The sequence below is a fragment of the Miniopterus schreibersii genome (genome assembly GCF_964146895.1).
Source record: "Miniopterus schreibersii genome assembly, chromosome: 21".
Lineage (NCBI taxonomy): Eukaryota > Metazoa > Chordata > Mammalia > Chiroptera > Miniopteridae > Miniopterus > Miniopterus schreibersii.
Window position 1 is genome coordinate 10,311,145 of NC_138123.1, and position 27,136 is coordinate 10,338,280.

General features: G+C 44.6%; 1 protein-coding gene across 2 annotated transcripts in view; it reads left to right on the forward strand.

Annotated features, from left to right (window-relative positions):
* The window catches only part of PLD5 (phospholipase D family member 5), a 144,312-nt gene extending 119,348 nt beyond the window's left edge, over positions 1-24,964 (forward strand). For both annotated transcript variants that reach the window (XM_081124127.1, XM_081124128.1), the window contains exons 6-10: positions 10,354-10,551; positions 13,281-13,417; positions 16,179-16,344; positions 18,987-19,101; positions 23,037-24,964. In XM_081124127.1, the coding sequence (XP_080980253.1) occupies positions 10,354-10,551; positions 13,281-13,417; positions 16,179-16,344; positions 18,987-19,101; positions 23,037-23,293 (873 nt within the window). In that variant the 3' untranslated portion in view covers positions 23,294-24,964. The remainder of the gene's footprint in view (positions 1-10,353; positions 10,552-13,280; positions 13,418-16,178; positions 16,345-18,986; positions 19,102-23,036) is intronic.
* The last annotated feature ends 2,172 nt before the right edge of the window (positions 24,965-27,136 follow it).

Sequence of the window (27,136 nt, forward strand, 5' to 3'; positions counted from 1 at the left end):
ACATCAGCAGCCAGGAGAAAGGGTGCTAAGTCTTTCATTACCTCTTCTAGTCTCTTTTTCTTTCAATTAAAAGAACAAAGGGCTGAAGAATGGTTTTGTCGACCCAGTGGGCATGCTGGTGGGCAGGAGGAGGTCACTGTTCTTACAGCACATCCGGCTAACACTATGCTGACATTTCCCTCAGAATTTATGAGGTTCTAAAGATGTGTCTTAGCTCCTAGGAAAGTGGCACATTGTCAGTGCGGATAACTAGATACCAGAACCAACGTGAAGAGAAACCAAAGCAAAATGCAGTTCAACTGCAGGTCCAGCAGAGAATAATTAATATTTCTTAGGCAATATGTAATGAAGGGAAACAAAGGAGCAATTAATTCTCCTAGTGTTGATTTAGAAGACTACCTAGGCTGCACAGAAAGGTGGTTTTTGCTGGCTTGTGCCTTTTATTTATTTTCCTTTTTCTTCTCTATTGAATAAAGTTTTTAATTGAATTTATTGGGTTTTAATTGAATTTATTGGTTAATAAAATTATCTAAGCTTCAGGGGCACAGGAGGTGGGAGAGGGTAAAAGAGGGAAAATGCTAATTTAAAGTAAATGAGGGAATGGAAGATGCTGCTTCTTACAAAGAAATGTATTAGCAGACGGCATTTTCAATGACAAAGTTATGCTTCTTTTCGACAATTTCTAAAGTAATAGTTTGGCAGATTACACCGTTCAAAAGAGCATACGTAGAAAGCCTCTCTCCTGGTCTCTCATGGGAGACATTCTCACAAAGCTAGTTTATTATCTGTTATAAAATAGGCTCAACTTGTGCAATTACAAGAAGAAGTAAGAGCCCCATTTGCCCTCTTTTCTGTTTGCTCTCCTATGACAAGATTTAGTCAATAGGTCGTTCCCACTTATTTCCAAAATTCTCCCTCATGTAGCTCCAACCTTAGTCTGTTTTTACAAATTTTTTTAATTTTATTTTCCCATCACCATTTCTCCGCTCTATGCCTTCTTCCCTCCCCCCCCCCCCCCCCCCCCCCGCAATCACCACAATGTCCAACCCGTATTCTAAAGGGCGTGATGTTCTGCAATATCCACGATGGCTCCTCATGTGACATGTCTTGAGATTTTTTTTTATCTTGGCCCCTTTTTTTCTAGACATCATCCATTTGGTTAAAGTCCCTCTTAAAATATGATGCCTAAAATTCCATGCAATACTTCAAAAGTAGCCTCCCCAGGTGGACTTTGCTCTGTATGTTGGGCTTGGTGAAGACTGGTGACCTCCCCCCAACTCTGGTCCACATCAATTTAGCAACATTTCTGACATTGCCCTCATGATGGTTGAGAATATATTATTCATTATAACAATAAAATTTTATATGCAGAAAACTAGCACTTTAAACTATGGAGTTTTGCCCGGCTGGGCATGGCCCAGTGGTTGAGCGTTGACCTAGGATCCAGGAGATCTCGGTTCGATTCCCGGTCAGGGCACATGCCCAGGTTGCGGGCTTGATCCCCAGTGGGGGGCGTTCAGGAAGCAGCCGATGAATGACTCTCATCATTGTTGTTTCAACTCTCCCTTCCTCTCTCTGAAATCAGTAAAGATATATTTTAAAAGCAAAAACAAAAAAAACCTATGGAGTTTTGTTTTGTTCTGTATTTAATATTGAGGTAAAACTCTATGGGCAAAGTTCATTGAATATACACGTACAGATTTCATTTCCTTCCACAAAAGTTTATTTAAAATGTTTCACCGGATTTCTTTGAGGGCTTAGTCAGCCCTAACTAAGCAATGCATTTATTTTAACGACTATATTTTAAAAGATTCACGTAGATGAATTGTACTGCCCCATTTTTCTTACTTCTCTGCTTTCATTCTCTAATTGGGAAAAATTGAAACGTATTATCTTGATACAGTGACCTGCGAGAATGCTACTCTTATACCTATAAATCATTCTGCATACTTCAAGTGTTACAGCTCAAGCATCCATTATAATTAGCTGTCACTTCGGTCCTTTATTGTTGAATTCACCAAAATGTAGCTGTCATATTTATCAAAACCTCTGAAGTTTAATTCCCACAGCAACTGCATGTAGAAAATTAGCTCCATTGCCTGGTCCCATTGTAACGTGGCCCTCTTAACCCCCGCCCACAACTGCTAAACCGCTTCTATGTTGTTTTAGCCAAAGGTGAACGCACCATATTTGGACCCTTAAGAACTGCCTAAAAATACTCTTTCACTCCTGAATTGCCCCGGGGCTGAATACGTTTGTTTTACAAGTGGTGGGTCTGAATTTCATTCTCAGAACCCTGTGGGACAAATCGTGCTTAATGATAAAGCAAATTTAAGATAAGCCAACCGCATAGGTAGAAATATTAACAGGTCGTAGTTTGGAGTAAGAGCTTATACTTTTGGGAAATTTCCCATGAATGTTGATTTGTTTGGTCCTCACAGCAGCCCTGCGAGTTACCCAGGACAGAACCTGAACCTTGGGGCCAGAAGTTCCTGGGGGATCCTTGGTCAGGGACAGGAGGCAGGGAGAGGAGCTTTCACCATCCTTCCCTCTCCCCTTCCCTCCCTCCCCCTTCCTCCCAGTTCCCAGTCCATGCATCCAGTTGGTTTGCAAGTGCCGAAGATTCAGTCTTCACTGTGCATCCACAAATGTAGTCACCTTTCCATCCAGGTGACACTGGAGTGAGCCCTCGGTAGTCTACCCTGGGACTAATTAGCCCACAAGGACGTCTTCTTGCTCTGGCCTCTCCCCATTGTCATTAAGACCCACCCACGGATTCCTGTCCCTGCGTGAATCACCCCCTCGAGCACCCAGAGACCACCAGTGACCGGCTCAGCCTGGCAATCAGAGGTCTCCTCACTTCATGCCCACCCCTCTCTCTCACTCTGGCCCTGATCACCCCTGAGAAGCTTACTAACGATGCCCCGGGCACGACCCACAGTCCCCTTCTCTGCCTCTGCACACACGCGCCCCTCTACGTGCAGCGCTTTCCCAGATCATGCTGCCTGGGGACATTGCCCCCCATGCCACGCTCCCGGGTGTAAACCATGAAATATGTACAGAGGCTTGTTTATAATGGCTGAAGAAGGAAGGAAAGGGAAGTAGCCTAGGAATCTAACAAGGTAATGGCAAAATAAATTATGCTACATGCACTTAATGAGATACCATAAGGGCATTAGGTATTATGTCTTCAATAAATAGTTAATGAAAAAAGCAAGTTTCAAAATTATATATGCAGAAGGATACATATATATATATATATATATGCACATAAACCTAGTATTAATAGTGTATATATCATGGATACGATTGTGCATATTATATATACTACATATATACATAATAGTGTATATGCCAGTTATGAGTAAGTCCAGATGCAAGGAGCAGCAATAAAAACTCAGGCTGGCCTGAATAGCTCAGAGTGCGGTTGTTCTGCAAAGTCCGGGGCTGGACAGCTCAGGGCTCACCTGGTGGCTCAGTGAGGCCATCGGGGACCTTGAGTCTTTCTGTCTTGATGTTCATGTTTATTGCATCAGGCTGAAAAGGCAGCTGGAAACCTGTAGCTCTGTCACCTGTAGGCCCAGGAAACAAGTGGGAGAGACAGTGGTCCCTAAGTCAGAGGGCAGAGGGGTTCCCCCCACGGAGGACGGGCTCTGCGATGGGGAGGGAGGTGCCCCAGGCACTCCTGCGTCTCCTCGGTTGCCACGTGGCCACCGCCAGCTGGGGAGGAGGGACTGAGGCTGGACACTGGGTCAGCCAGCTGACGGCGCTGGCCTCAGTGGACGTGTGTGGAGGGATCACTTAAGGGCTGACTTTTACTCTTTAGACTAGAACAGTACACGTGTTCCTTGGGTATTAATGAAGGTTTTTGATAAGGAGCCACCTACCCTCATATTTTGCCTTCTGCTTTAGCTGTTTCTTAGTTTCTCATGTCTCAGCTCTTCTTACAGAATATAGAATATAGATTCGTACCTAGCACATAACATCTGATCACCTAGTATAACAAAATTGAATTCATATTTTATTAAAACTACTCCATCACACGGTAGCTGCCAAGACACTGATCATATCGCTTTTTCCTTCACACTCTGGTTCCTTGCGGCTAATGACCTGGAATTGTCGCCAAGCACCTATTTATGAGGAATCACTCTGAGCCGTGCTGACAGATGCTGGTTCCACAACCGTCATCCAGAAGCCACGGGGGCCTAGGGACTTCTGGAATACTGTGAACACCCCAAGCTGTGACGCTTTTCCATTCTTTCCAAAAAAAAAAACAAAAATAGTGAAAGAATCTCAAGTTAAATGTAAAATGCCATTCTTTAATAAACTAAAAAGCAGAGAGACTTTTTCTTTTCATTTCAACGATACAGCCAGTGTAGTGTATGTTAGAAAATAAAAAGAGAGACCCATGAAAGTTCTAATTAGGGGAGATAAAAGACCCTTACGGGGCCCGTGGAAGTGTGAGTCTCTGACAGATAAGCAATTTCCCTTCTATGCCCCAGGCAGGCCTTGTGGAGCTGTCTTACATTATTCTGTCTTATCTGAAAATAAAGCAGACTCTGGTTTCTGGCCATCAAAGAAAGAGCTGCAGGAATTCTCCTGCCCTCCTACCCCCACGTTGAAATGATCAGAAGAGCAGGAGGTAGTCACAGTTTGTTTTGTCAATATTCTTGGTCAGAATTCTCCTAAATAATACATGCATCTAGTTACCCCGTTTTAGAAGTTTCCCGACTGATGTATTGATAATTGCTTTAACCCAGCATCTTTTTCCCTTTCGCTCCTTCATTCCTCAGTTTTTAGAAGCTCCCAGCCTGGGGTGGGTCCATTGCATTTGGCAAATGAAGCATTTTCTTTACGGGAGCGGTGTGAGGCTGGGCTGCTCTGATTTTATGGGGCCAGTTCATTCCTTTCAGGAACAGACTGTGATGGATGGATGTGTTCCCCAGTGGGTTCCAAATAACATAAACATAGGCAGCCAGCTGTCCTAGTACATTACCCTTGTTTCATGCAGTGTGGTCCTGAGTAAGTCGGTTAAGCAAGCTCCTTTGCTTAAGAAGCCTGTACAAGTTGGAGAAGATACAGTAGAAATTAGGAGAGCGAGTCCTGGAGCTTGGTAAGGAAGTTCTTGCACCCACTCCAGGCTACAACGTTTGCATGTGATCTGTTGGTGATTGCCTTTCATCTCAGGAATCCATTTCTGCTATCCCATATGAAAAATAGCAAAGTGCTTGTTGATGTAAGAACGTCCGAACCTGTAAATAACAAATTGCGTAGGAGTTTGTTAGAATTTATTAGAGCCAAACTGAGGACATGCCCAGAAACAGGATCTCAATGAACTGAGAAAATGCCCCAGAGAATGGTAGTGTGGCAGTTTGTCTTAGGCACTTGGAATCAAAGTAGAAGGTGTAAGGAAGGTTTCGTGAAATCCATCGGTGGCAGATTAAGGAGGCTGGAGAAGGCAAGGCCGACAAATCTCTATGGTTGGTAAACAGTAAAATGGGCAGATGCATAGTTCTTTTACATTGATGTGATTTGTGTGCATGTTAAAGTTGAGTATCACTGTCTTCTAGAACAGTGGTTCTCAGCGTGTGATTTTGGAGCCAGTACCAGCAGTATCAGCATCACTTGGGAAATTTGGGGGCGCCAACACAGACCTATTGAATTAGAAACTCTGGGGCCAGAAATCTGGGTTCTAACAAGCTCTCCAGGTGATCCTGATACACCTTTGAGTCTGAGAGCCACTGTACTCAAACGTCTTTCTCTGAAGAGAGAACTCGAGCAATTAGCCTCAAATTTCCAGTCCTGCAGCAAAGTATCTTTGTATTGGAGTAGAATGCAAAAGAATCAAAGCACACTATTTTCCTGAATTACAAAATGTTCCCGTCCGTTCTGCACATAGAGTTAGATCGGTGGCTTCTTGATAAGGTCCGTTTTAGTACTTATTTTCTAAAGTCGATTATCATTTCTGTTTCATTCTATAATAACCCACGGATTCTGCACCATGGCAGCAGCTTGTAATTCTGCGGAGGTTACACTGTGACTTGAGTGTTAATGCATTCGTAGCTGGCAGCCTATTATGAACATCCTGCTCTATAAGCAGGGAGGATCATTGAAATGACATCTTGTCTTGCCTCAGAACCTATACTTGCAAACAGCCTGGGAAAGTCAGCATGATACAGGAAAGTATCTAGGAAGAAAAAGAGAGTCTTGAAATGGATTCTTTTAAGAAAAATTCCCATTTTACTAGTTTTATTTTTCCCCAGAACAAAGGATGGACCTCATAGATAAGACAAACAGCAAGTGGAGTGTTTATTTTTAACTAAGATACTTGATGGCATTGCATCAGGACTTATGGAGTTGTGATTGGAAGCTGGCACGTGGGCTGGGCTAGGGCGCCAATAATATTTACACAAAGGCAGAGTAGCTGGGGTTTGTAATGAATATAAATATATATTATTAGTTCTTTTCTGAGAGGAAGACAGTTGTTCTTTGCTGGAAGCTCTCTCCCTGCTCTTCCTACTATTGAATTCTTTCCCCTCTTTTTTTTTTTCACTTTCTTTCACCTTTTTTTAAATGCACGTTTAACGCAGGCCAAGTACTGAGACACAGAGAGGAAAAATTCTGGGAAAAAGAAAGAACAGACAGCAGGCTTCACAGAGTAAGTGATGTCACTGCCCAAGTTCGAATTTATGAGCAAGAATCTCCCTTCCTCTCCTGACATGTTGATCAAGCATCCTGACCATCTCTTTCCATTTTTTTGGTTCTTTCCATTCTAATTCAATTTCTTTTTTAAAATCCACACAGAATCTCTGCCCTCTCAATGGCAACAATTAAGACTTAAGGAAACCCCGGCCGGGCATGGCTCAGCGGTTAAGCATCAACTTAGGATCCAGGAGATCAGGGTTCGATTCCCGGTCAGGGCACATGCCTGGGTTGTGGGCTTCTCGGTCCCCAGCAGGGGGCGTGCAGGAGGCAGCTGATCAATGACTCTCATCATTGATGTTTCTCTCTCTCTCCCTCTCCCTTCCTCTCTCTGAAATCAATAAAGACATATTTTTTTAAAAAGACTTAAGGAAAAAACTTCCCTCTCTCCTTTTCTTTGTTTACATTCCCATGGGTTCCTTAATTCTTTTTGCAGTCCTAAGATGTTTATGGCATTCAGAATCACCCGGTGAAGACCAGTTGACCCAAGGATTGGGGTGGACCAGGTCAGAAAGCTGCAGGGTCTCTGACGACTGTTTTTGGCAAGGATGATATTGATTATTGTTAACATGATTTTTTTTTTTTTTTTTGCATGTATTACTCTTGTTTTCAGAACATAAATGGGCGACCCTGATGCCCTCTTCATCTTGCCAGGCTGGAGGGTAATTTTGCCACCATGCTAACAGCTCCTCCCCACAATACCCCTAACCTGAAAATAATGCCTGTGCTTTATGATTCCAGTATGACTTAAGCTGTTTATTCTTTCTAATTTAGCAGAACCTATTCTGACAGCTTTATTATTTTAAGTGAGCCACAGCAGCGCTCCTTGTAGCTTTTTAGTGCCACAACCTTGATCCCAAAAGAGAAGCCAGAATTAAATGTTTATTAGAAATATTCAAATGAACATTTTATATCACTCATTGCTGGGATCTCATCATTGGGCGATTTTTTAATGCATTAAAGTTGCCTGTAGGACTGAGAAAAGGAAATACTCTAAGCCTGAGAAATGAACACATACTGGATTCCGGGGAACTGGGGCTAGGCCATTTTCTCTGCATTTTAGCTTTCTCGGTTACACAGTGACAATAATCATATTAACCTGCTTCCTAGGTAATGGTTGCAGTCGTCGTGTGGCAGCTTTTAAACTAATAAATTAGTGCCCTGCAAGGAAAAACGATTGATGGCGTGTAACAATGAAAAGCACTTTAGCAGCGACAGCCTCAGCCAGAAGCACCGAGTTTATTCAGAAGGGAAAGAAAGCTCCTTCCTACCGAGTAGAAAACAAAGGTTCCCGCCTCTGTGTTCCCCATTCTCTCAGCAGTGATGTCAGTCTTTGGGAATTTTAATTGGAGATTTAATTCGGGGCCAGAGTCAGAGGAGAATTTAACTTCCAATCCCAGCTTGTTAGTTCAATTCATGTTGCCCTTCTCTTCGCGACTGAATTCGTTTTATATATTTCTTAAAATTTTGCCAAATGATTCTGTATGTTGCCTTTGAAACGTGCAGAAGATGACAGTGGTGGCCCCGTGCCAGGGCTGAGCAGCAGCGTGTGCTGGTTTAAGCTCATGTTCTGGGCAGTAATGTGATGTCCAGGCTTGTGGCCTAGAGCAGCAGGCTATCCCACGTCGCCGAGGTGTGCAATAGGCTCTGCCATCTAGGTCATGCCCCCTGTGATGTTCACCAAACAACAAAATCGCTTAACGAAGCATTTCTCAGAACATGGCCCCATCATTAAGCAGCACCAGAAGGAAGGAAAAAAACGACACCCCTCCTTCATCCGACAAATGAACCCCCCGTGTGGGTGCCCTTTGTCAATGAGGCACAGCTTTGTTGGGCGCAGGAGACCAGGACCTGACATGAAGGACTTTATTCCGTGATCCTGCATGTCACTTGCCCTGTGGGGTCCTCAGTTTCCTTAATTTGGAAATAAGGTCGAACTTGCTGTTCTCCAAGGATCTTACATTCCCCTCTCTCTTCAATTAGCCGTGTTCTTTCTGCCAAGCTCGGTGACAAAGAAACTAAGATGTCAACAAGTTAAGTGGCACAGACCACCCACCCTGGGAGGGAAGGGGCCAGAGAGGACACCTCTGAGCTGCAGGCGGCCTTCCAGCTAAGATTCAATTCTTTATTTCTGTTCCCAGTAACAAAAGTTTCACCTTGAGGGCAGAAACAAAATCAAGTTAGAGCTCCTAGTAATTAAATTTCCTGCAGTAACTCAGAATATAAACCAGCAACTAACTGGGTGCACGTTAGTCACTCGCGGTTGCAGGTTCTTTTGTCTCTGTCGAGAATATTAAAGAAACGCTTGTTCACATTTTTTATGAAACCATGAAAACAACAAACCAGACATTTGTAAATGATAAGTCGAGCTGTGATGAGGCTGATTGGTATCAGTCATTTAGAATTACTGCGGCAAAGAATGGAGCTGATGCCTCTCCTCCGGTGGTTGTGCTTTGAAACCGGGAGTACTAATATAAATAGAAATTCCGGGGTGGCAGAGATGAGGGCACCCCCACAAACAGTAGGTCTTGGCCTTCACCCACCCACAGGGCGCTGTGGTTTACGGGGGCTCCACTTTGTAAGTAGTTCTCCCGGAAAATGAAATATTAAACTGGTCTGTATCATAATCCCAGCTTCCCTGCTCTCTAGCTGTGCATTTGGACAAGTCCCTTGATCTCTTTGCACCTCAGTTTCCTTCCCTGTGAAATGGGTTGTTGCGAGGTTTAAATGAATGCAGACTCGTAAAGCATTTAGAACAGTAACTGGTGCACAGTAAGTGTTATAACCACTACTGTGGTTATTTCTCCCTAAGCAGTAGGGTGATAGCATCTCCTGGATTGTGTCAAACCCAAGCATTCCACAGGGTCTCCCATAATGTCCAAGTGCAAGGGACAAAAGGGAGCCATTGATAGAACTCGAGTTTTAAATAAAGTCATTACCCTTAGAACAGCTTCTTGGCAGGGTTCTCCAGGTGTCCGAGGTCCTAAGCCTCTCTTAGTTCCATGAGTTGATCACTAAGTCTTTTCCTAAGAATAATTTTCTTCCAAAGAATCATTGGCTAATTAATCTCCAGCTTTTTCAAGATTATTTTATTTAAATAGTTGGACCGTTCAACCAACTGTTAACTGTGTGATTGAACTGAAAAATCAGAGCAGCCCATCATGATCGTTGGTGGGCATGTTGCTGGCATGTGGCTGGTGAGTCGCTGGCATGTGGCTGGTGTGTGGCTGGGCTGTGCTGAGCAGCCACCAGCAGACAGAGGACTGACCCCTGACACGTAAGGTTTGTCTTACGGGTAAGGTAGCTTTAAGAATGACGGCTAATCGATCAGTCACCCTTTATATGGCTGATTTAAAGATTCATACAAAAAATCAGCATTAAGGAAACAAACCTGAAGAGCCAATGTGAAAATGTAGTGAATGTGGGAGAATTATCTGTAAGAGCCCAAATGCAAAAGGAAAGCAAAAGTTCTTAAATGTTAAGTATTTTTATGATGCATCATTTCCATATTCCTCATGTTGACTATATCTACATACTTCTGTATAAAGTACAAAAAAAAAAAAAATCTCACCAGTACTTCAGCATTGTTTTTTCTCTGAAACTAACCCCATCAGACTCGTGGCCTTGACGCTCCCAATTTTAATTTCGCAGATGAAGGAGCTCGGTGTCATCTTCTACAACTGCAGCTGCCTGGTCCTGGATTTACAAAGGATCTTCGCTTTATATAGTTCGTTAAAGTTCAAGAGCAGAGTACCTCAGACCTGGTCCAAGAGGCTCTACGGAGTCTATGACAATGAAAAGAAATTGCAGCTTCAGTTGAACGAAACCAAATCTCAAGCATTTGTGTCGGTGAGTGGCCGCCCTCTTTCCCCTCCTGTCCTTCCCTCCCACGGGCCCTTGGTTAAGGTGGAATATTCCAGCGTGATCTTACCTTGGGCAACCATGAATTCAGGGCTCAGTTCTGTCCCATTCCTTGGAGGGTTCCAGTCTGGCCACTCTTAGGCTCAGTCACGTGCTGCTTCTAATGATAGATGTTAATAATCGTTCCTAATCCCAGATTCTCTGTGTGATCTGATTTGACTCTCATAATTGTCCCTTAAGGAAGACCCAGGATCGTGACCATGTTACAAATGAGGATCCTGAAGCTTATCTGCTGTAGCACAAAGAGCCTCGGGTGGCAAGTGCCAGGAGAGCCACCGGCACCCAGGTCTTCTGCACCAGACCGTATCTTTGATGCCCCACATCAGTGAGGTTCAGACTTGTTTTTAGCCATAGAACCGTTTGATGAAACAAATCTGAGGGAACCCCAATGGGCAAAGCAAAAAAAAAAGCAAAGCTCTTGTACTTGATTGAGGCTGGAAGGAAAGAGGCCCTCCCCTGTCCTCCAGGAGGGGTGGACTCCTTGCATAGCTCTCAGGCCTCTGACATCACGGAAAATCCACCTTCACTCAGGGCTCCCTAAAAGCTGCAGTAAATGTTGGACCGATTTTATTAGTGGTAGTATCAATAAAAAGTTCCAGGATGCATAGTTTTCTGAATAATACCTGTCAAACAGGTGCCAAGACAAATTTATTTAAATTCAAAATATTGTAAAATACCTTAAAACAGTGTATTTTATTTTTATAAGGTGACAGTCCCACCTAAATTAGCACACACACACCAAAAAAAATATATATATATATATATTTGAAGACTTTATGAATGACCATTTCCAAAATTAGATTTTCAGTGATTAAACTTAGCATGGTTAAATATAAATTTCAAGTTACAATATAAATATGGATTATTTCTTTTTTTTCCCCCATGGAACACAAAAAGGTTAAATTTAACTTGGATGCAGATCATTCCAGTTCTCTTACATTTCTCATTGAAGTGAGAAGATGGAAACCATAGTTGGCTGAGCTTTTGCCCTGTCTTGTAGATTTCTTTGAGGTTATGCATTTGCTTTTCAAGATGAAAACTAGTGAGTTCCACGTCTGTTGTTATTGATCTGGGTGCTATACTGGTTTCTCATCTTGTTGTTTATTGTTTAGTTCACTCACCCATCCGTCATGTTTACTGAGATGATTTATTGAGTGAGGGTAGGCTTTAAGTAGAACTTGCTATGCTATGAAAAATACCACGTTATATTTCTCTTTAAAACCTCTACTATGTGTTGCTAATTGCATTTTTAACAACTTTGTTGAGATATAATTCACATACCATAAAATTTGCCCTTTTAAAGTATACAGTCCGTGGGTTCTAGTATCGTCACAGAGTTTTGCGGTCATCTCCACCCTCAAGTGTTAGAGCATTTTCATCAGCACAGAGAAACACCAGTCCCGTTAGCAGTCGCTCCATTTGCCCTGTCCCCCCGCACCTGTCAACCACTGACCTACTGTCTCTCCAAGGAGCCCTTGCCAGTGGAAAAGCAATGAGAAAACCAAAGTGCGTCTTTTTTTTCTATAGCAACTTGGTCTAAAGACACCATACTCTTTTTAATTTTATTTTATTTTTATTAATCTTCATTCCAGGATAATGTTCTTACTTATTTGAGAGAGAGAGAAAGAGAGAGAGAGACATCGATCGGGTGCCTCCCATAAGCAACCTGACCAGGGATCAAACCCACAACCTAGGTGTGTGCCCTGACTGGAAATCGACCCCGAAACCTTTTGGGGTTTGGGATGACTCTCCAACCAATGGAGCCACCCAGCCAGGTAAAGACACCATACACTTTTTTTTTTTAAATATATCTTTATTGATTTCAGAGAGAGGAAGGGAGAGGGAGAGAGAAACATCAATGATGAGAGAGTCATTGATCGGCTGCCTCCTGCACGCCCCCTGCTGGGGATCAAGCCCACAACCCAGGCCTGTGCCCTGACCAGGAATCAAACCCCGATCTCCTGGACCCTAGGCCGCCGCTCAACCGCTGAGCCACACTGGCCGGGCAACACCATACACTTTTTAAGATGGAAACCGCTTTGAACAAGAGAAAAATACAAGTACAATTTGCCTCTTTTTTATTTTGCGGAAGTCCTTCAGAATATCTCCCTTCCTCGTCTCTCCTGATGAATTTGGGCATCTTAATAACGCTCTGTTTTTCCTCTAGAATTATTGATGGTCCTTTCTCAACAATCCATACTCCTCTTCCTGACTTGATGAAAGGAAGATTAGGGGAGGAAAACAAGCTTTTTAGATGGTCTTGAACGTTTGGATAGCCATGTCAACTTTCAGATGAAATGACTTCTAGAGTAAATGGCCTGCTCTGTGTATATGGTGTTATATAGTAATGCCTGAGGAAATGAACAGCTACGTGTGAGAAGGTTGTACGCCAGGGTCACACATTTAGAGCTGGAGCTTTCCTCCGAAAACCAAAGGTGTGTGTATTGAAGGCAAGAATTTCCTCCCAAAATAGTCTTAACGGGCAGATTTGAGACCAATCCCACCACGGTTTGATGTCTGCGTGCCTCAACTTTGATAGAATTGAATAAATATTTGTCTTATCTCATGAAGAACTGGAAAGTCGGTTTGCAAAAGAAAAGAAACTCCCAGATGACAAAAGTTAATGCACTGAAAGTTGGATTTTTATGTCTTCACAGAACTCCCCCAAGCTCTTCTGCCCTAAAAACAGAAGCTTTGACGTTGATGCCATCCACAGCGTCATCGACGACGCCAAGCAGTATGTGTACATCGCGGTCATGGACTACCTGCCGATCTCCAGCACAAGCTCCAGAAGGTCAGTGGGCGCCCCGCCTCGCCTGCGCGCCTGGCTGCAGGGCCGGGCGCTGAACTGGGGACCGCTGGCGAGGCCAGGCTGGACGCTGAGACGCTGTCAGGTCACATCAGGTGGCACGTCACTCAGATCGCTGGGTGGGCAGGCGCAGCTTAGCCGTGACGCACCCCTTCCCTCAGTCCGTCTTCAGGACTCAGGGTCTCGCCCTACAGAAGCGCCCCAGTAGTTTACATCAGAGGCACAGGAACGACTTCAGAATGAAGATCGGGTTGTTTTCAACTTGGAAATGATTTGAGAAATAAGGTAAAAATTATTCGAAAAGAATTTTGAGCCCTGCCGGGCGTGGCTCAGCGGTTGAGCGTCGACCTGGGATCCAGGCGATCAGGGTTCGATTCCCGGTCAGGGCACATGCCTGGTCGTGGGCTTGATTGATGACTCTCTCATCACTGATGTTTCTATCTCTCTCTCCCTCTCCTTTCCTCTCTCTGAAATCAATAAAGATATATTTTAAAAAAAAAAGAATTTTGAAAATTTTTAGTTGAGATGTACCTGAGGGGCATCCTGCACCTGAGTAGGTCTGGCAAGATGTTCCTTAAATTAAGGATGCATCGTATTCACATCAGTCTAAATTTTCATAATATCTTTTCAACTTGAAGCAGAAGGAAACTTAAAATGTGTGTGTTCTCAGTCAAGCCACCCCTCTGTCTGAGGAAGGGAGCATCTAAAAACGGAGATCTTTTTCAGTAATTCCTCAGTAATAATTCAGGGGCAGAATGCATACCTCGCCTAACTCACGACGTGCAGAAATTCGTGGCTATGCCCCAGATATTCCCCTCTTTTGCTTCCTTGCTGGGAATGCTGGGGTTTGCTTGTAAATATTCTCAATAATACATTTAATCCAGGAAAAGTATTCCAAGTGCACATTTCTGAGAGTACAACCTGAGCCCTTTTTAATTTGGAAAATTACAATTTCACAATAACCATTTACTGAGCTGAAATGATTAAGTGCGCCCTATGTTGCCTGAATACTTCCCATGTTGCCATCTTCACGTGTGCATAATATGCAGCTTCTTTATGCAGATGACTATATTGACCAGAAAGTGATCACTCCTAATGACCGTTGACAATCATTTAAAAATGCCTATTATTAGGGAGTAGAGAGTTGAGGAAGACCATGACCAAGAACCTCAATTTTGTGAATGAAAAAAGAAATAAGTTTCTCTAGAAAGGGTAAAGTTTGGAATAATCAGAGAAAGGCACCGGAGGTGAAAATGACCCAACACAAGGCTAGGGGTTGTTGCATGGCATTGAGCTTGTGTTGCTCCAGTCTGCACAAGACTGATGTGGTTTGTGGTTATAGACACAGACCGAGGGAATCACAGCACTTATCCGAGATTTAGATTTTGCCAAGACCGGGAGGAAGGGAGAGGGGCGAGTGTCCTTCAAGTGACCAGAGCTGAGGTTCCTCTGATCAGGGAAAGAAGACCAGGAGGTTCTGATGGTCCAGGAAAAAACGGTGGGATCATGGATCTGGGCCACCTGGGTGACAGAGCAGGTTAAGTGTGAATAAGAGACTGGAGGGGCCTGAAGGACAGTTGGAGGTGCGATGATTACGAAACTATTGGGCTGAGGTTTTGGATAATATATCATTAGTCCAAACAGTGGATTGGCCCAGAATTAGGAAATGATTTGAAGGAACGAACAGAAGGTGTACAAATGGCAGGGCCTAGGGGAGAGAGACCGACTTGAAACTTATCTTTAAGACGGGAACGTTTATTTTTGTGAGTGTTTTTAACTGAGGATTAAGTGTCAGCTCTGGAAGTAACATTGTGTGTGTCGGTTGGGGGTGGGTGTGAGGGAGGCTGACCTCACATCCTAAACCCAGTGGGCAGGTTGTGGTAGAAAATACGCAGCAGAGCCTGGCCAGCATGGCTCAGCGGTTGAGCAGCGGCCTAGGATCCAGGAGGTCGCGGTTCGATTCCCGGACAGGGCACAGGCCCGGATTTCGGGCTCGATCCCCAGCAGGGGGCGTGCAGGAGGCAGCCGATCAATGACTCTCTCATCATTGATGTTTCTCTCTCTCCCTCTTCCTTCCTCTCTCTGAAATCAATAAAGATATATTTTTTTAAAAAAAGAAAAGAAAATACGCAGCAGAACTTCAGGAGGAGCTGTGGTTTGGAGAAGAGTCAGAACTCAGTGCAGGCAAACGCTAAGGATTCGAGGGCGAGGCTGAGCCTGTAGGGGGAACTTTGCCTGATGGAGGATTCCCGGGGCCCAGAGTGCTGGGAGGGGGGAGACAGACTGGAAATAAGAGTGTGGAAAGCTTGATAACCAGAGCAGAAGCTCATTTGGGGACAGTTATCAAAAAACAGAGGTTAGAACGGTGGGGGAGAGAGGGGTTGCTCAAGGCTCCTAACTGGAATTCTGTTGAGAAGTTGATTCTTGGAGCACAGGTCAGGTTAGAAGTGAGGTGAGGGCGGCACATGGTGGTTGTCAGTCTGTCTGTGTCCTCTCCCTACACAGCCTGAGGCCTGGTGCTGGGAGACCTCATTTTAGGCAGGAGCTGGTCCCCATAAAGCACCCCCTCTCCGAGCCCTAACCCAGGAGGCTGGCATTTTTTTCAAGGCATTCTACACGTTCATGTGTGTATCACAGAACAAGCAATGATCAAACTAATGTCAGTGTTCTCTGAAGTCTAGTAAATTTATTTTCCAAAACTAACTCGCTTTCTTTATTTTTATCCACATGGATATTACTTCTACAGGACTTACTGGCCAGACTTGGATGGGAAAATAAGAGAAGCGTTAGTTTTGCGGAGCGTCAAAGTTCGACTCCTGATAAGCTTCTGGAAGGACACGGACCCCCTTACATTTAACTTTATTTCATCTCTTAAAGCTATTTGCACTGAGGCCAACTGCAGTTTGAAAGTTGTAAGTATTACGTTGACTTTGCTATTATAAAAAAGTTTCTCCCCTTTGCGCATCCCTGAATGCTGTGAGCACACACATGCACGTGAACTTCCAGTTAAGAACAGGAATAACAATCTTTGTTAGTGAAAAACACTTTAAAAGGTAGAGTAGGACCCTGACTGGTTTTGCTCAGTGGTTAGAGCGTTAGCCTGCGGACTGAAGGGTCTCGGGTTCAGTTCCAGTCAAGGGCATGGACCTTGGTTGCAGGCTCGATCCCCAGCCCTGGTCGAGGTGCATGTGGGGGGCAACCAGTCCATGTGTCTCTGTCACATCGATGTTTCTCTCTCTCTCTCCCTCTCCCTCCTTCCCCTCTCTCTTTCCCCTCCACTCTCTCTGAAAAGCAATGGAAAAAATATCCTCTGCTGAGGATTTAAAAAAAAAAAAGGTAGAGTAGGTAATTGTTCAAAACAATCACACACCCAAGAAAGGAGACTAGAACCCAAGTGTCCTGGTGCCCTCATAGTCTACCCTCTCTACACACACTTTCTGTTGTGTCCTCTCGTCTTTGAATGGCCTCCTTCAGCTACTATTCTCATTTGTAAGACTGTGACCAACAGCATTGGAACGTGCTCCAGCCGGACTCCCCCAGCCTTCATGTCCTCCTGGCCCCGCTTCCTGCACTCGCTCCAGGTCCCTTGGGCCACTTGCTAACCCAACTCCGCATCCTTGAGGGAGCCAGACTGGGAATTGCTATGCTCTAAACGTGCTGAGTCTCTAGCTCTGGTCCTCACAGGTACCATTCTCTCCCTCCCCTCATGCTGTTCCCTCCGCCTACAGCACTTCTTTGTGTTTTCCCTGACTCATGCCACTAATCCTTCACCTCAAATTCCACCCCAGCCATTCAACAAATGGAGCATTGAGACCCTGCTGTGCCAGGCCCACTCCCAGGTGGTGGGAGTGGCCACCCACCCCTTGCTCTGTGGGTTTTATCCACGAGGGGACTCATGGAAAGACACTGTAACTCACAAAGTTATCCCAGTCGGCTGGGTGTTTACTTTTTAATAAATTAACAAATCACTTTTGAAATGTCTTTGCTGTCACAGCATATTCTGCATCTAATAGTATGTCAGTGAACACAATATAATTTCTACAGTCATTTTAGTCTCCCAGATAAAGCTGTTTCCTTCTTTGGGGCCATTTTTAACTTTCTAGAACAAATGGGTTCTCAGTAAAGCCTCCAGCTGCGATGCCATCCCTGACTTAAATTAGGATGTATGTTTAATTCTTTTTAAAGTCATTCTCAGCCCAGCCGGTGTGACTCAGTGGTTGAGCGTCGAGCCATGAACCAAGAGGTCAATGGTTCGATTCCTGGTCCGGGCACATGCCCAGGTTGCAGGCTTGATCCCCGGGGTGGGGGTGGCATGCAGGAGGCAGCTGATCAATGTTTCTCTCTCCCTCTCTCTAAAAAATCAATTTAGAAAAATATGTTAAGAATAAAATAAAATCATTCTCAATTTGACATGCCCTCGCCGTTGACTTAGAGCATTCCCAGGTTACTAAGTCAGCTTGAAGAGTCCACAGAAGCAGTATGTGAATCCTCCAAATGACGTGGATTTTGCAGAAGAGGGGAGCTGAGGAAGTGAGGTGACCCAGGCAGGACTGCCTGTAGCCATGGCAGCGTGGCCCTGGGAGAATGGTCCTCGGTGACAGGCGGCACACAGCACTTGGGTAGTAGATTCTGGACTGTGCACCGTTGACTTTAAGGGTTCTACAAAAAAAATCAGAATAAAATGTTCAAGGCTGGAAAGGACCTTAGTGATCACCTATTTAATAGCCTCCTTTTCGCCCCTGGGAAGGCGAAGAGCAGTTTCTTATTTCCCCACACCAAGTCTCAACACTTACAGTTTTCAAACTATGAACGATGTTTTCATTCCTCGGTATTGCTCTATTTTTCTCTCAAACACACGTGATTCCTCCACCGCTGTAAGGCATTCCGGAAAGGTTCCATGTGGTCCTGAAAATGTCCAACGTTTTCCAATGTGCCAGAGACTTAGCCCCCCTGGAATGCTGTTTTTTGGGTCACATCGTTGAAATTCAGGATTCGTGGTTTGAAGTTGTGATTTTTTAAAAATTTTATTTGCCTATTAAAAGAGCCTTAGATTTAGGTGTTTAAATGCAAAGTGTTTGTTCCTTCGGCAGAATCTCTTTTGACCTTTGCAAATCCCCAGTTTAATCAGCTAGTCATTGACATGGGCCTGCTGCTGAGCCTAATGTGTGCAGCCGTGAGAATATTCATTGAGTTCATTGGCATGCTTGCCGCAGCACCCCGAGGCCCCCTTCAAAAGCCAGTGCGCCCTGATGAGTAAGGCAATGAGACTGAAACAGCCTTCTGGCCCTCACCCCGTGGAAAGAATGAATGTGTGTTCATTTTGTACCTTAAAAGTGTTCATTATAGTTGAGCTTGCTCATTTCCTCTCGTTGCCTGTATAGATTTGAGAGCGAAAATAGCTTCATCTGTAGGAACTGACAAGATCGCGCTTTTAATAGCCCAATATGAGGCCTCTTGTTGCTACGTGGGTAATAAACCCTCTTATACTCTCGAACCAGACCCAGAATGTGCTCTGTTCGCCTGCGTTATGTATTTACCTGGTTTTGTCTTCCAGAAATTTTTTGATCTGGAAAGAGAGAACGCTTGTGGTACAAAAGAACAAAAGAATCTCACCTTTCCTAAATTAAATCGGAACAAGTACATGGTCACGGATGGGGCCGCTTATATCGGTAGGTGCCGGGACTGCCGGGCTCCTTGGGGGATCCTGCAGGTCAGTGGCGGTCCAGCTGTGCTCTGTCCCCCACGGTGGCCTCGGGAGACCCTACTAGTGAAGGGGGGAGGGGGCCCTGGAGGTCAGGAAACAAGAGGGTGAGTGAAGGCAAGGAGGTCTTCAGCCCAACATCTCCTCTATGGCTGACTCGTCCACTAAGAGACCATATGAGATTTTTTTTTTATAAATGTTTTGCAGGAAATTCTTTGGTCCCTTTGCCTCATTTTATAGGTGACTCAGTGACTGGCTCATGAAAGGGGAGTCTTGGCACTTGAACGAGCACATTGCTCCTTCCCCACACAGTACCACAGCCAGCCTGCCGTGGTTGGAGTTCAGTGCCCATCCCACCCCTGCCGCTGTTTAAATGTCTAACTTTAGACAGTTCACTTAAGCTCTCTAAACCTCAGTTTTCTCCTCTGTAAAATGGGGCTAATAATAGCTTCTACTTCATTGAATGAAGGTAAGATGGGATGCCATATGCAAGTGACCTGGCACATGGATCATCCCGAGTCCTGTGAGCTGCTTTCAAGTTTTGGCAATTAGGACTGAACTGCTATAAACACCTGTGTGCAGGTTTTATACCAAGCAGCAAGATAAGAGTGTGTTTAGTTTCGTAAGACTCTACCAAACTGTCTTCCAAAGTGGCTGCACCAGTTTTGCATTCCCAACAATGAATGAGAGTTCCTGTTGCTCCATGTCCTCAGCAGCATTTGGTGTTGTCAGGGTTCTGGATTTGGGCCGTTCTACTAGGTATGTGGTGGTATCTCGTTGTTTTAATTTGCATTTCCATGATGACATGTGACTCTGACGTGGAGCATCTTTTCAGAGGCTTATCTGACATCTGTTTATCTTCTTCGGTGAGGTGTCCGTTAAAGTCTTTGGCCCATTTTTTAATTGGATTTTTCATTTTCTTATAGTTCAGTTTTAAGAGTTCTTTGTCATTTTGGATAGCAGCCTTTTATCAGATGTGTCTTCTGCAAATATTTTCTTCCAACACATGCTTATCATTTGCTTTCCTTGACAGTGTCTTTCACAAAACAAAAATTTTTAATTTTAATGAAGTCCAGCTTCTCAGTTCTTTCTTTTCTGGATCGTGCCTTTGATGTTATATCTAAAAATTCTTTACTCGGCCAGCATGGCTCAGCAGTTGAGCATCGACCCATGAACCAGGAGGTCATGGTTGGATTCCCGGTCAGGGCACTTGCCTGGGTTGCGGGCTGGATCCCCAGTAGGGGGCGTGCAGGAGGCAGCCGATCAGTGATTCTCATCATTGGTGTTTCTCTCTTTCTCTCTCCCTTCCTCTCTCTGAGATCAATAAAAATAAAAAGCATTTAAAAAAATTATAAAACTTCTTCACCAAACCCCTGGTCATCTAAATTTTCTCCTAGGAGTCTTATGGTTTTGGCATTTACATTTAGGTCTGTGATCCACTTGGAGTTAATTTTTGTGGAGGGCGTAAGGTCTGTGTCTAGATTTAGTTTTGCGTATAGATGCCCTGTGGTCCCCGCATCATTTATTGAAAAGACTGTCTTTGCTCCACTGTATTGCCTTTGCTCCTTTGTCAAGATCAGTTGACTATATTTATGTGGATCTATTTCTGGGTTCTGTTATTTTAATGTGTTTTTAATTGAGTTTATTTTACACACAGCATTTTAGTAAAACATTAATTCCCTAGAGTGAAGCATAGTTCTAGTATAAAAATATTCAAAGGGCATCAAGAGGAAAACTTCATTGATAATTTAAATAATTATCAGCATGTTCTGGAAAGCTCTTAAGTCATCACTCAGACACCCGCTGAGAATTCTGAATTAAGAAAAATCCTCACTAGGCCCTGCATAGAATTATAGCTCTATGAATTTTCACAAGACTTACAGAAGAATCCCCAAACAGTATCATCTCTCTTAATTTTTAATTCTTCATAGTATATTTGAATCAAGCTTGGCAAACTCATCTGGAAGATGGTCTGAATTAGAAGACTGATTAGGGCTTGTAGCTTGATTGAAGGCACTGAAGAGGCTCATGAAGCCCATGTACCTTCCCAGTGAGTTCATTTGTACCATCGCCGTGGTGTTCCTGGGGCTGACACCACAGCTCTGGCATCAGGGGCCTAAACCTGCATTCTGGAAGCTGAAATGGCCATCTCAGAAAGAGCCGCATGAAACCATCCCAACTGAAAACAATACTGAAGCATATACTGTGATTTTGAAGTTCAGCCAAGCCATCAGGAAGAGAAAGATAGAACATGATCAGCCCAGCCAGCGTGGCTCAGCAGTTGAGCATCGACCTAGGATCCAGGAGATTGAGGTTCGATTCCCGGTCAGGACACATGCCCAGGCTGCAGGCTCAGTCCCCAGTGGGGGGCGTGTAGTAGGCAGCCGATCAATGATTCTCTCATCACTGATGTTTTTATCTCTCTCCCTCTCCCTTCCTTTCTCTGAAATCAATAAAGATATATTAAAAAAAACAACACATGATCACACTGGGTACAGGAATGCCTCTGAGGGCCTGTGAAAATAGCCAACAGCTATAATTCCTGAGAAGAACCTAATTAGAGCTTTTGAGAATCAATAGAGATACAAGATTTTGGCTTCATCTATTGTATTGAAGGAAAAAGCTGAATTTTATAGATTAAGGATCTCACCCCTTCTCAACCCTCATCTCTTCCCTTTCCCGGGCTACCCCAAAGCATATTTCTATGTATGTCTCCTTCAGAAAATGCGGTCTGCAGATGAAGGGAGCAGAGGTCCCAGTGTGGCCCCATGTGCCAACCCTGGGGGCTGACCAGGGTGGAAGTGCAGGGTGACACACCCAGTCAACACAAGGTGTGCCTTTAGGATCAGAGGTGACCTGGGACGGAAGTTGCATGTGGGCTGTGCAGTCAGACCTGGCTTTGAACCTCGCCCTGATACGTTTTCACTCCCGCCTTGGACAAATGACACGGCCTTTCTGTGCCTTCATTTCTTCGTCAATATAAAGGAGTTAGTGTCATCACCATGAGGGTTGCAGTGACGACTGAATGACATCATGTTCACGAGATAAAAATTTTACCCCGATTGCTCCAATGCCTGGCACTTAGCTGTAGGGATGAGATTTTAGGGTCTTACCCAAAAGTTTTCGAGAGGCAGGAGCCTTTTGCTTATGGAATGAATAGAAGATGCCACCTGTCAACAGGCTCCAGAGTAACTCGCCACCTGCAGGAGCCCCTCCCCAGTTAGAGGCCCAAGCCCGTGTCACCCGGCACTGAGCACTTGCACAGAGCCAGGACCTCGGGGTGCAGCCACGTGTCCCAGCGCAGCACCAGCAAGGGGGGGTCTGTGTGCAGAGACCCGACGGGATGCCCTGAACCTTTAATAGACGTCTCATTTCTCGCAATAAGGTTCATCCGAGCGAGGAGTGTGCTTTGCGTAATCAGATGGGAACTGGTCCTGGCTTCAGCTTTTACTTTGATGCGAAAGCTCCCAAGCATTTTAATTAGGATCCACATTGGTAACATATGGATTAGATGTCGTCTCTGAGAAGGTAGTAATTGTTCACAGGATTTTTAAGTGGATTCCCATATATTTTAAATGTTGCCGTATTTAGTGCGTCTTGTGAATGTCAATAAGAAATAACATTTACAAAAAAGAGCAGCAGATTCCTTGTTTAGAGTTTCAAGTCGAGCGAAGCTGAAGAAAATGCCAAAATAACATGCGAATATTAATCTGCCATATGGAAGGCTTCCTGGATTTTTTTATTTCATTTTTTTTCTGAGCTGTCAACACAATTTGGTCTCCCCCTTACCATCTCGGGTGTCGATGTCATTATTTTTTTCATGGAATCTGCTGCATATTTCGCTGTATGGGGGGGGGGCGCCCCCAGTGGATCCTCACCGGGTTTTCCTTTGTTTGTTTGCAGGGAATTTTGACTGGGTAGGGAATGATTTTACCCAGAATGCGGGCACGGGCCTGGTGATCAACCAAGCGGATGTGAGGAACAACACGAGCATCATTAAGCAGCTGAGAGAGGTGTTTGAGAGGGACTGGTACTCACCCTACGCCAGAAGCCTACAGCCAACCAAACAGCCCAACTGCTCCAGCCCGCTCAGGCCCAGACCCCCCTCAAACCAAACTGCACCCCACAGCGCGAGTGGGAAGGACCCTGCTGGTGTATAACACGAACGACCACACTGACGGGCCTCTGGTGTTTCCCATTTATACGTAAAGGACCGGAGGAGAGGGGAGCAGTTTAATATCTCTTTTTTTTTTAGGGAAAAAGCACACTTATCAAAAAAAAAATAACCCCAACGCCATGTCCTGTCTAACCACATCTGAGCGGCGGGGACACTCAGTTTAAGACTTTAGCGTCTGTGACTTCCGACGGAGGATGTCGTCTCAGCTTGGAAGTTGGTTTTTAGGTTTGCATACGGATTTTCAGACGTGGCCGCCTCTTCCTTTGTACTTTTAGAGCACGTCTGCTGACCCCGTGGTCAGGCCTAGGGAGCTTAGCATGAGGTGAGCTCTCTTTTATTCTGAGAACTGACTTGGAAGAGAATGGATTTCACCTCAGACAAGAGGCCAAACCAAGTCTTTACCCTTGTAAACCATCTCCAAGGCCTACACCGTCATCTGGCCGTGAACTTGTCCTGCCAGCCTCGGTTCTCCTGAAACATACCTTTTTCGCCGCCTTGCTCTTTTCCTTCTGACGCCATAGATTTTATTTTTATCATTTTCTCTTCTCACCGAATGTTGTCATCTAGCGTCCCTCTAGTCACCTCCACACTAGTTCCAAGTATGATTATCTCCTGAAAGGGTATGAATTCCTCAGAACGGACACAAAATGGAAATAGCGGTCTTTAAGTGTCACCTTTCAACTGCATTCTTCGTCTACCAGGTGGAGATTTTCAAACCACAGCCAGCAATATGTATCCTTTCTCTCAAGCTCAGAAAAATGATGCAGCCACCTGCTAATACGCAGCAAGCTATGAGGTCTAGTGGCTTTCCACGTTTTTTTGTTTAGTTTCCGCTATTAGAAAGGAAAGATCTCTGTGCGTCCATGGACTTGAATTTCTTTAGAATCATGCTGTTAAGAGTATGCCAGCAGACGTTTATAGAGCTATTTAATATACCTTCTGCTATTTAATATACCAAATGCTTTTCAGAGAAATGCAATTTAAATACTGTGCTTAACATATTTTACTAAGAAACAAAAACACTGGATTATTGTTCTATAATGTCACTGTGTGTTGTTTTATATCTGTCTATACAATATATAATGTGTATTAACAGAGACTTGCTACACTAGACAGAGGCATGGCCTCCTCGGAGCCCAGAGCAGGTGGCCTCAGGATGCCCAGTCTTAACAGTGCACCTGACTCTGTCCTTGGCCTCGGGTTTCTATTGGTAATGTAGGGACAGCAAATACCTACCTCGCGAAGATGTTGTTACGGTAGGAAATATTTATAACTTGTTTTGAAATCAAAAGAACCTATATAAATGCTAAGCATTATGATGTAGAATATTTTTATTGAAATAATCTTTGTGGTATCCTGATAGAATCAATACCAGGCTCTCCCAGAGAACCTGCAAGACAGAACCATTTCACAGCTTCCAGTTGCAAGTGCGGAGGAGCATGGCCACGCGGACACCCTGCTGGATGGACATCGGGATCGTGGTCCTTGTGTCCGTCACTGTGGCATCAGTGACATCAACATAAACCTTGACGTGTGTGAAGGATTGTTCATTTGGAATGGCATGTACAGGTGTTTTCAGAGCAAAGAAAGGCAATCTTAATTACTTTTTCCTATTTCTAGAGATGTATTTCTAATATACCATAAAGAGTGATGGAGAAATCCATGAATCTTATCCAGTGGGTTCCCTTCGTGTAAGATGGCTATTTTTTTCCATTTTTTCTATCTTTTCTATTTTTTTTCCATACAACTTATTTTCTTGAATTTTATTTTATTTTAATATATTCTTATTGATTTCAGAGAGAGGAAAGGAGAGGGAGAGAGAGAGAAACATCAGTGATGAGTCATTGATCAGCTGCCTTGTGCACACCTCCTACTGGGGATCGAGCCTGAAACCCAGGCACGTGCCCTGACCAGGAATCGAACTGTGATCTCCTGGATCATAAGTCAGTGCTCAACCGCTGAGCCACGCCAGCCGGGCGAGACCTGTATTTTTAAGGGTAACAGGTTTTTATGAATGACTGGGGGATTCTTAATGAAATTCTTCATCAATAATGGCCAGCCCATAAGACACTAAACAGTTACCATATATTCAACCCTTGTTTGACTAGGGGGTCCTCCATCCAGACATCTCAGTAAAGTATGGGTGGTTCTGGTGATGCTTAAGAAAGAAAGCAGGAAAAGAGCAGGCGTGGAGACAGACATACAGACATACCACGTTCCATCCCGGGCAGACGAAAGCACGCTGGGCTGGGCTTGAGGACATATGAAGGGAGGAGAGATGGCTGCTCCCTTGTTAGCTCTCAAGCTGTCTCTTGGAGTCTTTGTCACAGCCATGGGACAAGCATCGGCGCGGTGTGAGGGGGCCCCTTCGCTGTCACTATCTTTTGCGTGTGATAGGAGAAGAGAATTCTGTCCTTTATGAATTGACCTTCATTGTCGCCCCCCTTTGAGCCCCACCAGGAAGGTAGCCCCAGGAACCGTGCCCGGGTTTTCTGCCAGGCCCCAGCAGTGTCAGAGCCCTACTCGGCCCGGCAGCCCCCTCTTCAAGGCGCTCCAGGCAGCAGTGACCAGGCCACTGCCTCCAGGAGGCAACGCTGGCCCTCCGGGGCAGCCAGGAAAACAGCCCCTGTGCAGAGAGTGTCACAATTGGGCCCATGTCTCCTAAGAGAACATTTGTTTCTGCCCAACTTTCCTTTTCATTTGGATGCTTTGTCTACCCCTCTAGAAACGGTCTTCCTCCCTTTTAGTGTCTGTGCTAAGTAGACTCCCGACTTCATTTCCCCCTGCATCGAACATCCCAGGAATTATCCCCCAGGGGGTGGGGGAAGGAAAGCAAACACAATTTGAGACTATATTTTAGATTTCTGTGCCACCTCCATTAACCTAGTGCCTTATTTACCCTCAAGCATTGATTTTAAACAAAGATTCGCTACATGAGAGCACTTCAGCTAACTGAAGCCCATCTGCTGGGCCTTCAGGCGCAAACTTGCCCGTGAGCGTCAACAGATTTTATGCAGCTTGCTCTCTTCCCAAGCCAGGCAACTCGGATCACCCCCAAATCCAGTCACTGACACGCACTCGATTATCAGTACTCTTGGTCCCCACTGCTCTGCCACAGGCCGCTGGCCTATCAAATAATTGCATCATAGCTTATCAGTCACTGGAGAGGACATGGGACATTCTGGATGTTATCCGTGCTCTGTAAACAGCACACTTGGGAGTACCTGAAAATGATAGAAGCCAGGCGCTGAAAGCGTCCACTGTCTTTAAAGGACCTTGTAAAGAGATGCTCCGGGGACTTCCGAAGTCTCATAGGACCCAGAATGAAAACTAGCGTCTTTAAAAGTCACAGCAGACCCAGTAAAAGAAATGGAAGGGCTGTGGGGAAACGTTGCACCCCTTTTCCCATGCGGGCTGTATTTGTGACCTTGTTTGTGTCACTGCTGATTTGGTTCTTAGTGAGATGGGTCTGACCACAGGTTCGGTTGACCTTACCCTTTGCAAATGTGTTTCGTTACTGCAGTTAAAAGTGCCTCGCAGAACCTGGGGCTGACAGGAGCTCATTTCCCACCAGCCCGTGGTTATTTTCAAGTGACTTTGAGTCATTCTGAGTTTTCTCTTTGTTTTTAAGAATTTCCATTGAACTAAATTCTAAGGAAAAAATTAAAAGACTGTAAGAATTTCTCGGTAAGATCAGACCCAGGATCCGGCTGTCTCAGGAATTGTATCCCAGGATCTGCCTTTTTGATCATATGTGTGACCACTTGTGTGAATTTCTTTGTCCAAAATTCGTTCCATTATTTTTAGCATTTAAGGAACGTAAAAA